Source organism: Peromyscus californicus, unplaced genomic scaffold, assembly GCF_007827085.1.
Source record: "Peromyscus californicus insignis strain IS unplaced genomic scaffold, ASM782708v3 Scaffold_4__1_contigs__length_199733344, whole genome shotgun sequence".
Lineage (NCBI taxonomy): Eukaryota > Metazoa > Chordata > Mammalia > Rodentia > Cricetidae > Peromyscus > Peromyscus californicus.
Window position 1 is genome coordinate 183,770,502 of NW_026294562.1, and position 11,295 is coordinate 183,781,796.

The 11,295-nt window shown below is 56.5% G+C and overlaps 1 protein-coding gene across 3 annotated transcripts; it reads right to left on the bottom strand.

Annotated features, from left to right (window-relative positions):
• Positions 1–920: 920 nt before the first annotated feature.
• On the bottom strand, positions 921–8,102 carry Kmt5c (lysine methyltransferase 5C). 3 transcript variants are annotated; one of them, XM_052762572.1, is made up of 9 exons: positions 8,031–8,102; positions 6,154–6,370; positions 5,845–6,010; positions 5,415–5,524; positions 5,042–5,205; positions 4,859–4,878; positions 2,616–2,752; positions 2,183–2,397; positions 921–2,068 (listed from the first exon to the last, which is right to left on the bottom strand). In XM_052762572.1, the coding sequence occupies exons 2-9, from the start codon at positions 6,261–6,263 to the stop codon at positions 1,563–1,565; spliced, it is 1,428 nt and encodes a 475-aa protein (XP_052618532.1). In that variant the 5' UTR covers positions 6,264–6,370; positions 8,031–8,102; the 3' UTR covers positions 921–1,562. The 3 variants fall into 3 exon arrangements, with proteins under 3 accessions (XP_052618532.1, XP_052618533.1, XP_052618531.1); XM_052762573.1 differs by lacking the exon at positions 8,031–8,102 and having other exon boundaries at positions 2,616–2,716; positions 6,154–8,024; XM_052762571.1 differs by lacking the exon at positions 8,031–8,102 and having other exon boundaries at positions 6,154–7,727.
• Between the last annotated feature and the right edge of the window lie 3,193 nt (positions 8,103–11,295).

The following is an 11,295-nucleotide window of genomic DNA, read 5'->3' on the forward strand; positions in this document are numbered from 1 at the left end:
GACCTCTCTGCTGCTCTCCGTGCTGTTCTGCCCGTCCTCCTAGACACCGGCTCTCCCTACAGCGGGCTATGGCTCCTGGAGTCATCTGGTCAACCTCCAAGGTTGAAGGGGAGAGACAGGGTGGGGACAGCCCCACTGCGGCAGCACCAGCTTCCACACTGGCTCTCTTTATTTCTTGGTTATTTCTCTTCTTTCCTGAGACAGAGGATTAAACTTAAGGCTTGGTACTTGCCAAACAAGCCCTCTGCCACTGAACTACACCCCCAGCCTTTTTACCTCCTAAAGCACAGCAGGGAGTCTGAGGCCACGTGGGCTACCAGAGACTTCCTCCGCCCTCACCAGGCAGGGCTGGGTTTCTGGACTCCATCGATGTCATCTCCCCGGAACCTGCTTTTGCACAGGCCCCACAACTCCCTGCCCCCAAAGAGGAGGATGATGATGATGATGATGATGATGATGATTGATTTCCTACAGTCTAGAAAGCCTTGGCTGGCCTGGAACTCCCTGTGTGTCTACTACAGCCTAGACTTGAACTCAGACATCCGCCTGCCTCTGCCTCTTGAGTGCTGGGATTAAAGGGGTGTCACCACCCCAGGCCCTGCACTAGCGGTAAGGGCACCTGGCTGAGAAGTGAGAGGGACAAGTCCCTACACGGCCTCAGGCAAGCCACTCTGCTTCCTGTCACCAGGCATCGCTGATCTCACTTTCCCACAACAGAGAATGCACCTGGTCATCTCCCATAAGCACTGTTTTTGTGGTCACCGGGCTTTACCTCAGTACAGCCGTCCCCAGAACCCACCGCCCTCTCCCTTAAGGCTTGTCAGGGTAGCTATCAGTGTCCAAGGCACGGCCGTCATCTCCACCGCAAGGCTGAGATCTCACCCTCCCACTGGATATCCCCCTAAAACATCCAAAACTCCTAAGGGCTTAGAAGGTTTTAATAAAAAGTTCAAGTTCTTCCAATCCCCTACCATACCCCATTCTGGTGTGGGGAGGAGAGGGAGCCTCCCCACACCCCAGTAGCACCAGGGATAGCACCGTGAGAAAGATGAGGTCATACCTGGCCTCCCTGAGACCCATGGGGCGGGGCCAAGGATGTGCCCCTGGGTACCACCCACCCCATCTGACTGCCCCTGCCTCCAACAACTGCAGAGCTGAGCCAACCCACTCCCCATTGTGGGGGCAGCTTGGGAGGGCAAACTCCCAAGTCAGTTCCACCTCCTGAGGCCTGAGCTTCTAGAGAGTTGCCATGGAGAGGCCCCCCACCCCTTATGGCTTTGCTCCCTGGGGAGAAGAGGCTGAGGGGAGGGGGGTGGCTCCTACAGTCCTGAGGTGGGGGCAGGGATGGGGAGGGGGACATCAAATGGCCAGGGCTCCCTGCTTGGGTGGGGTTGGCTCAGGGGTCAGCAGTCATGGAGCAACAAGGATCAACTCCCTAGGGATGTCCTAAAAAGCACACTCCCAGGATCAGACCTGGGTCAAGGGTCAACTCCTTCCTTCCTTCTGGATGGGTCCAAGACAGAGACTCTGCACTCCAATCTGGGCTCGCTGCAGGCAGCCCATCATGGCTCACCACTGTTGATGTCCAGATCAATGGAACCATGACTGACCACTAGCCGGAGGCGCTTAGGTGGGCAGAAAGGAGCGAAGGCAAGGGCCTGCTTAGGGACGAGGTCAGGGGTGGGGACTGGGGCTGGGCTCCCAGCAGGGGCAGGAGCAGCTGGTAGGGCTGGAGCTAGACGGGTAAGGTCCACACGCACCACAGAAGGCAGCCCATAGCGCCGGGCCCAATACCAGTCCTGTTGAAGGGTCCAGCGGCTCTTGGGCAGCACGTGGAGGGCCACCGTGGCCTCAGCCCGTAGTTGGCAGTGGGGACCACAGCCTCCCCATCGGTGTAGGGAGACAGAGACAGCATGGAGGGCCGGGGGCAATGCGGCTGGGCGGGTCCTGGGGCGGCGGCGCTTCCGGAGACGTACTCTGGGCTGGGGCTGAGGCATCCACTGGAGCCAGAGGGGCAAGGAGTCCAAGTGGGGGCTGGCAGGCAGCAGGCATGGGGTCTGGCAGGCAGCTGTGGCGGTCAGGGGAGAGGGAGACAAAGGGAGCCGGTCAGCAGGGTCTGAGCAGTCCCTCCTCCTCTGGGCAGTTCAGAAAAGAGTGGCCGGAGGCTAGAGAGCAGGCTCACCACAGAATGGGTCCCGGCGGCAGCGGCGGCGGCGGCGGCGGCGGCAGGGCAGTGGGGACAGGTGGGAGCAGGCCCGCAGGCCCAGCAGGCCCTGCTGGCTGCTGTCCAGGCCCTGCTGCAGACGCCGCTTTGTCTCTCGGAGCGCGTACTTGTCCGGGGGCTGCGGCCGAAGCTCCGGTTCCCTGGGCCGAAGTCTGAACGCTCCCTCACCTTTCCTGCAGGAACAGCAGAGGGCAAAGGGAGACGCCGGGTTTGCAGAGGGAAGCCTGAGGATGCATGCCGGCCCCGGGACCCCCGACCTCTCAGGGCAGGCCCAGGGACCCCCGACCTCTCAGGGCAGGCCCAGGGACCCCCGACCTCTCTGGGCAGGCCCAGGGACCCCCGACCTCTCTCGGCAGGCTGGCGCACTCCGCCTGCTCTCGGCCAGGCCTACCTCTCACAGGTGTAGCATTCACAGTGCTCATTCTTGTCACCGAAGAAGCCCTCCCCGTAGAAGCAGGTCACCTCGTCCCCTGGCTCGATGTCCCGGAGCACCTTCACACAGGCAGTATTCCCATCTGAGGGCACAAACTGAGGCCACGCCCACTCAGCACCCCAGCCCGGGGCACGGGCAGGAGCTGTCTAGCTTCTCACCCCGGCCGGCACCCCAGTCTGAAGGGTTATGTACTGGGTTAGGCCACAGCTAAGGAACCCCACCCACCCCATCGTTACGGGCAGCAGAGCCCGTCCTGCCTTTGTCCGTCCATCCCTGCGAGCCGACGGCCTCCCAGCAGTGTGCAGTGCCAGCAGAGCCCACTCCTGTTCCTCCGCTGACGTGGGGTCTACCCACCCACCGCACCCACGCACAGTCTCTCAAGAACCACTCACTCCTTGACCCCTGTGGCCACCTCCCCTCCTCCTAAGGCTTGTGTCCACCTGTAGCCCAATTCCCATGTCCTCCAGTCCTGCCTCTGGGATCACTCACCCCAAGGCTACCCTACAGACTCCTGGTTCTTGTCTCCCTCCCCATCTGCCTCTGCCTCTGTACTCCCTGTCCGGGAGGAAACGTGGCCATCCTAGCCGGCCAGTCACTCAAACCTAACACCCTTGCCGGATGGCCTCCAGGCCAAGTGGCCAGTGCCTCCTGGGTGTGCCACCTCCTCTATCTGTGTCCCCTCTCATCCTGCCCCTCTACCTGGAGCTGTTCCTTCATCACCCCAAGGTCCGTCGCCTACCAATCTCCTCCCGGCCATCCTCACTCTGTACACTTCCTTCCTTCCCAGTAAACTCCTGCAAACTGCTGCCACAGTCATCTGGAAACCCAGCCTCCCACCCCGCAGCTAGGAGAGTCAGCTACGCTCACTAATCTGGCTGTCACCATCTCCGCCTCATTAGAGCCCCTGCCGTATGACACGAATGTCTTGAGCCCTCTTGTGCCCCGATTTCCTTTGACACAGAAGAACTCTGATCCCCCGAAGCCTGCTGGTTCCAGATCACTGAGAGCCGGTGACCGTGTGCGCTGCCCTCTGCTTCCTGTCCCACCCAGTGTCTGCATGCAGGGCTGTGTCATTCATCCTGAGAGCCTCGGACACATGGGACAAGTCTGCGTAGTCTCAGATGTCCACCACCTGACCCCAACAACTGTCTTAGGGGCATCGACAGGAGAAACCCGAGACCAGGCAGTAGAGCCATAACTCTTCCCAGTTCTGAGTCAGGAAGCTGAGCTTTGGCCCTTATTCATGTCTTGGGGGCTCCCACAGAAGGCCCGAGTCTGTGCCCTGACAGGACACAACGGGGTGGGGGGGTTCCCAGGGATGCCCCTTACCTTATTATTATTATTATTATTACTTAGTTTCTTTTTAGTTTTTTGAAGATGACATCTTGTTACTATATCATCCTAAGTGACCTGAAACTCACTATGTAGACCAAGCTGGCTTCCAACTTGCAGCAATCCTCCTGCCTCTATCTCCCAAACACTGATTTCACAGGTACCAGTCAGGGTGCTCAACTAATACTCTGCCTTTGTTCCTGTTGGTCCGTGGTTTGAACTCAGACCACTTACACGCTAAGCAAGCACTCTCCTGGGCCACATCCCTAGCTCGGTTTGTTCTTTCTGTGGTACTGGCTGTTAACTCAGGGCCTTGCACACGCTAAGCAGGCACTCTACCCTGAGCTATATCCCTGGCCCTTTTGAAATACAGTTTCACTGAAGTTGTCCAGATTAGCCTACAATGTAGAGTTTTCCTGCCTCAGTCTCCCAAGACGCTGGGATGACAGGACAATGTCGCCACACCCCACCAGACCTTTGCCAGTTATTCCCCCCCCCTACTTTGCCCTTCTACCCAGTTTCTTAGCGGAGAGGTTCCTGGCCTCCTGGATTTTCTCGGCTTCTCCCCTGTTCGTGCCATCAATGCTGCCTGGGTGAGATGAGCCACCTCCTAATCTGTCCCCCATCACACCGTCAGTAACTCAGGCTCTGGTACAACAGTGTACACACACGGACGCCCCTTCCTCCCCCGCTGACATCCTTGGGGACACATGCCTTCCCACGCTGCCCACCCCAGGTGCTGCCGCCACCAACGACAAGGGAACTGTCAAGGGTAGGAAACCCCTTTGTCAGGAGAGTCCAAACCCATCCATCCCTCCCGCACCTTCCTTCCCCACGGGCCCACGCCTCTCACACTCTGCAGGTCTCACCTTGCAGTTGGGTTTGCAGTCTGCCGCCAGTTGGGTGGACGGACGGAGGGACGGACGGACGGACGTGAGAGAAGAGAGAAGAGAAAAGAGTGAGCACGTGCAGGCGGCCCCTTTCCCTCGTCTCAGACACTTGAGCCCTCCAGCATCCTCGCCCTCGCCGTGCCCTCACCGCCGTGCCCTCACCGTGGTTGATGAAGGCGGCCGGGCCCAGCCACAGTTGGGCGCTCCTCTTTCGGGTGGAGTACATGATGCTGAAGTCATTCTCCCCGGCCCGGAGCAGGTTCTCATCCTCCTCACGCAGCTCTGCGATGCAGCCTACCAGCAGCTCCAGCTTCTCGTTCTTCTTCCTGCCAAGAGTCTACGCTGCAGGGCTCTGAGCGAGGCCTCCCAATCCTCGCTGGGGATGAGGGCCTCTCATGCAGACTCACCCAGGGAGCAGGGGCTCCAAGGGGCAGGGCCAGCCACTGCAATCTCATGTCTCACTAGCCCCACTTCCTCCCGGTCCTACCTCACCCACAGGGACCGACCGAGCCCCTGCTCCCAGCAGCCCCCTTACCAAGCACGGGTAGACACGATCTTGGCCCCATTGGTCTCCATGGAGTAGCGGGTGCAGGGCAGAATGGTGAAGCCGCTCTCAGGCAAGAAGGCGCGGAGGTAGCAAAATATCTGAGAGAAGAGGGCAGGAAAGTGAGAAGGGCCAACCACAGGAGCCCCTTTCCTTGGACCAGGTCTACTTTGTCATTGACTGTGTGGCCTGGATCCTCCCTGGGTCTACGTGCCCTCATCTGTCAAAGGAAGAGGAGATTGGACTCATCTCAAAGCTCACCAGCCCCCACTTCTCCTCTTCTAGGATTCTGAGCCTTGCAGGGTGTCTCCAGGGGCAAGGCAGTCTGGGACCTGGGGGTTGCTCTCCTAAGAGCTCCAGAATCTGCCGGCTAAATGGGGAGAGCACAGTGCAGGCCAGAGCAGGGCATGGGCTCCCTCACGTGGGTCTTGAGGGCAGCCTCCTGCCGAGGGGCCCGGCTCTGGAAGTAGTGGGCCATCCAGCCTCCCAGTGTCAAGGCCCGGTAGGCAGCCTCCAGGTCCCGCTGTCTTAGGAAAGCTTCCAGTGCTGATCGAAGGTGGTGTTGTCGTCGCAGAGTGGGCACAGGGCTGGGAGAAAAGAGTATGCCTCAGTTCCAGGGACTTTCAGGCCCTTGATCCCCTTCCTGAAGCTTCAGGGTGGCCAGGCTGAGAGTTATAAGCATACAAGAGAAAGGGTCCAGGCCTGCCATCACCCCCAGACACCCCCTCACCTGACATTCATCTTATGCGTGCGGAAGCCAAGGTAGGGGTCAAGAACAAGGCTGGTGGCCAGGTCATCGTTCTCGCACAGTTCCCGGGCTGTCACTCTGTCAGGCCCCATGGTGCTCTGAAGACCATGCTGCTTCTGGCACAGAACAGGGCACAGAGATGTGCTCTGTGCCACTCAGAAGCTGTGTGAGATGTCTGTGGGCCCCACAGCCTGCTTATCTGTAGGAGAGCACGGGGTGGGGGTGGGGGTAAGCAATACTGACATCACAGGGCTCTATGTAAGAAAGACACCCAACAGGTACTTCTGACAGTGAGGAATTCCTCCCACCCCAAACTGTGAGAAACACGGTCTCTTGTGCATCAAGCACTTCCCTCCCCTCTTGCAAAACAGATGCAGGTCCCCCAGTCACACACACACAAGCTCTCCGGGACATGTACACTTTCATGGATGTCAGCACACACAGACCACCTTGCCAAGTGCACATGTAGGAGACAAGCCCCTGTGTACCCAGGGGAAGGCAGATTAATTGGCAATCTGAGAGAACTCCAAAGCCTTCGCATTGCAGAAGGGGGTTGGGACAGCTGGGCCTCATCAAGGGAGATGGGGGGAAAATGAACTCAATGTTTCTGAGCTTCTAGCCTGCCTTTGCTGACCCTTGCTGCTGGCTGTCTGTCTTCATTACCACCCTCCAAGGTCACCCATCTCTGGGAGTGATCAAAAGGCTGTGGGTGGGACCCAGGTACCCTGGAGGGGAAAAAGAATCCAGTACCTGCTCCCTGACTGAGAATTCCAGCAAAGGGGAAGCCCTCCTGGAGGGGACAAAAACCAGAAGAAGGAAGAAACAGAATAGAGAGAAGGAAAAAAAAGGCAAAATAAAAGGGAAGGAGGCAAGAGGCAAAGAGGCAAAAAATAAAATCAGATTCAGAAAAAACAGATCAAAGGAAACAGAGGGACAGGTTACCCAGTACCCTCATCACAGTGCGTCTGGCAGATCTGCGCCTTGGGAAAGAGCAATGTAGGAACAAGAAAGGAGGGAGAGTAGCTGAGACACGAGGAGAAGCTACAAGAACTGGGAGAAAGATCTGGAAAACAAAACAAAACAGTAAGTCTGGGTCAGATGAAGAAGGGGCTACGAAAAAGCCTGGAAGCTGGGGAGGAGCTTATGGGAAAAGACAAATAAAGCCAGGTACCGGTGTGTGTGTGTGGGGGGTGTGTGGTGTGAAGGGAGAGAAAGGCTACAAACATGGAGGGAAGTCGAAAGGACGTTCGGGGGGCGGGGGCGGCACCTACGGGTGCAAGGGAGGAGCCCACGAAACCCAAAGGGTAGGTAGGCATAGGGTCCGGGGTCCGAGGAAGGGCCCAGCGGTTCCCAAGTAGGGTTTAGGGGAAGTCCTGGGGGATCTGATGTGATGACACCATGAAAAACACTAGGGGTTCGAGGAGGGAACTGAGGAAGCGAGGTAAAGCCTGGGGGAGGTTGTAGAAGCGGGGTGGGGGAAGCAGTGAGAGCAAGGGCCTCGGAGGCCAGACAGTCGAGACAGGAGTCAGGAAGTGCCCTGAGAGTGACAGAGGAGGTCACGATACGGGGGGGAGGGGGGGGGAGGAAGGTGTCAGGGACAGACCCTGGTGGCGCGCAGAGCCGCCCCTCGGGTGCAAGGAAAGCCCTGGGAGCGAGAGAGGAGGCTGCGTGGGCTCCGAGGTGGGGTGCAGGGAAGGCTACGAGTGAGGAGCGCGAGGACCCGCGGGGTCGGAGACTTGGGCGGTAAGGCTCGAGGAAGGGCCCGGGGACAGCCGGGTCAGGGGGTGACTGGGAGGCCGGGCGGCGCGGGGCGGGGGCTCAGAGGGGGCTCAGAGGTCGGGCCCCGCGCCGCCCCTCACCCGCTTCTCCTCCTCCTCCTCCTCCTCCTCCTCCTTCTCCTCAGGCGCCCGCGCTGCCGCCGCCACCACCACCACCACCACCTCCCACCGCCTCCTCCGGCTCTCGTCCGGCACTGCCGCCGCGCCGCCCCTCGGCCGGGTTGACGGCCGACGAAGCCTTCTATTGGCCCAGCCCGCCGTCACTCCTCCGTTGCTGTGAAACCCGCGCCGCTCTTATTGGCTGACTATCGTTGCTCTCTTTCCCCCCCCCCCCCCCCCCCCCCCCCCCCGCCTCTCCTGGCCCTAGTCCGTGCCCCGACAAAACCCCGCCACGCCCTCGCTGTCAATAAACCCGACGGACTACAACTAATGGCTCGCGTCACTGTCCTTCAGCCGTTGCCGTAGAGATCCGGCCCGCCCCCTCCCTCCGCCCGGCCCCAAATCAATGCTTTCATTGGCTGGAAGCGCCGTCGCTCCGAGCGAAACTCTGTCTGGGTCAGGTTATTCAGGTCCAAGGGGGGGGGGGGGGGCGGGCTCTGCCAGACCCAAACTTTGTATATTATTGGTTGGCCTTGGGCAGGTCCACGCTTCCATTAGCTAAGGCCTCCGTCCATCACCCTAGAGATCCGGCGCTCTATTCTCTTTCTTTCAGCTTCAGGAGGGCAAAATCTCAGAGCGAACCAGGAAGGAAAGAGGTGAATGCGCGCGCGCCACCGCTGCCCTCGGCCCCGGGAGGCCATTGGTTGCCACGGCAACAAAACTTCATTGCCAGCCCTGCTTGGCAGGAAGGCCTTCTTTTCTCTCTCTCTCTCTCTCCCAATATTCCTTATTGTCTTGCAAATTGTACCTACGAGAACTCTGTAAAGTTTTCTTGCCCTACTTATGAGCAGGTCGGAAAGAGGGGACGCTGAGAAGTTGGGACTTTGCAGACAGGCTCTGACTCATGGGGCGCTCCCATGGGGAAACCCCTGTAATTAGGATTACCCCTCTTCAATCCTAGAAATATAATTAGCAGCGTATCATAATTACGTCCAAACACAAATAAGCTCCATGCATGAAGCAGGCAGTCTTTGTTTTTGTTTTCCATGAGTTATCTGTTCGGTGGGTTAGAACAATGCCCAGGGCACAGAATATTTAGTTAATACAGACTGACGGAACAATGAGATAGCTCAGCGGGTAAAGGCGTCTGCCCCCAGCCCTAATAGCCAGGGTCCATGAAAAGAAAGCACAGACTCCTGCAGGTTGTCCTCTGACCTCCACGTGCATGCCGGGGCCTGTGCATCCTCACACATGCACTTACACACACAATAAATGAGTTGAGATATAATAGCTTCTTTTTTGAGACAGTATGCAGCTCCGACTGTCCTGGAACTCACTACGTTGTCCAGGCTGACCTTGAATTTACAGAAATCCTCCCACCTCTGCTCCAAAATGCTGGAGTTAAAGATGTGCACCACCATGCCCGGCATAACATTTTGTTTTTAATGAGGCTGAAGGTTTTGCACTGTTCTGTGACCTTGGGGAAGTGTTCTGCCATCTGTCTACTTCATGTGCTTCATGGTTCCGTCTACAAAACAAACAGCCCACACTGGTACACCTTTAAGCTTCTGAGGGTCCATACTACACCACCCTTATTCCTCCTGGGTTCTAAGACACCTCCTAACTTAAGCACCTCTCCAGATGCCATCACAATGACCAAATGTAGTGCTGACAGAGGGGAATCAGGCCTGGGTATTGCTCTGTAGCAGCCCCTAACAGGGGCTGTAACTCCTCTGGTTATCAGCAACAATCAGGTATGGTGCTGTATCATTGCAATGGTATCTGTTGGTTCCAATAGGTATGGCCCCCACAGACTCACGTGTTTGAATGATTAGCCCATAGAGAGTGGCACTATTAGGAGGTGTGGCCTTGTTAGAGTGGGTGTGGCCTTCTTGGAGAAAGTGTCACTGTGGGGTTGGGCTCTGAGGTACCATATATGCTCAAGCTATGCCCAGCGCACAGTTTCTCCTTCTGCTGTCTGTAGATCAAGATGTAGGACTCTCAGCTCCTTTTCCAGGACCCTGTCTGCCTGTACACTGCCATGTCCTTCCATGATGATAATAGACTAAACTTCTGAAACTGTAAGACAGCTCCAATTAAATACTTTCCTTTATAAGAGTTGCCGCCGGGCGGTGGTGGCGCATGCCTTTAATCCCAGCACTCGAGAGGCAGAGGCAGGTGGATCTCTGTGAGTTCGAGGCCAGCCTGGTCTACAGAGCGAGATCCAGGAAAGGCACCAAAACTACACAGAGAAACCCTGTCTCGAAAAACCAAAAAAAAAAAAAAAAAAAAAAAAAAAAAAAATTCGGGGTTGGGGATTTAGCTCAGTGGTAGAGTGCTTGTCTAGCAAGCACAAGGCCCTGGGTTCGGTCCTCAGCTCTGGAAAATTAAAAAAAAAAAGAGTTGCTGTGGTCTTGGTGTCTCTTCACAACAATGGAAACCCTAAGACAGTAACACGTGGAAGCAGGAAGATCAGGAGTTCATGGTTATGCTTGACTACACAGTGTGACTGGGGCCACCCTGGGCTACAGGAGACCCTTTCTCTGAAAAATTAAAAACAAATGGATAACTAGGAAAGAAGCAAAGAAGGGCAGCTGCATTCAGAAGTCTTAAAAATGTGCAATTTAGCCGGGCGGTGGTGGCGCACGCCTTTAATCCCAGCACTCGGGAGGCAGAGGCAGGCGGATCTCTGTGAGTTCGAGGCCAGCCTAGGCTACCAAGTGAGTTCCAGGGAAAGGCGCAAAGCTACACAGAGAAACCCTGTCTCGAAAACCAAAATAAATAAATAAAAATAAAAATAAAATAAAGGTGGAGAGGACTGGTGCTTTACTGTCCTGGCCATCTAATTTTTGACAAAGTGTCACAAGCTTACACTGGAGAAAAGACAGCGTCTCCAATGAATTGTGTTGGAAAAACGTGGTTTACACAAGTTAAAGAATGAAATTAGAAGGAAGGGAGGGAGAAGTGGTTCCGGGGGTAAAGGTGCCTGCTTCTAAGACCGAGGACCTGAGATGGATCCCTGGGACTCACAGAGTGAACGGAGAGAACCTACTCCTGAAAACTGTCCTGTGACGTCCACACACATGCCCCTCCCCACCTAATAGAAACCCTAAGACAGTAAATAAATAAATATAATAAAAAGTATTTAAAAATTAAGACAGGAAGAAAGAAAGAAAAAAGAAAGACAGGAAGAAAGAAAGAAAAAAAGAAAGGAAGGAAGGAAGGAAGGAAGAAAAGAGAAAGAAAG

Coding starts and splice junctions, on each gene's coding strand:
- Kmt5c (XM_052762572.1), bottom strand. CDS start 6,263: ATGGGGCCTGACAGAGTGACAGCCCGGGAACTGTGCGAGAACGATGAC. Junction 5,525..5,844: donor AGGCTGCCCTCAAGACCCAC/GTGAGGGAGCCC, acceptor CTCTTCTCTCAG/ATATTTTGCTACCTCCGCGC. Junction 2,753..4,858: donor ACTGCAAACCCAACTGCAAG/GTGAGACCTGCA, acceptor GCGTGGCCTCAG/TTTGTGCCCTCAGATGGGAA.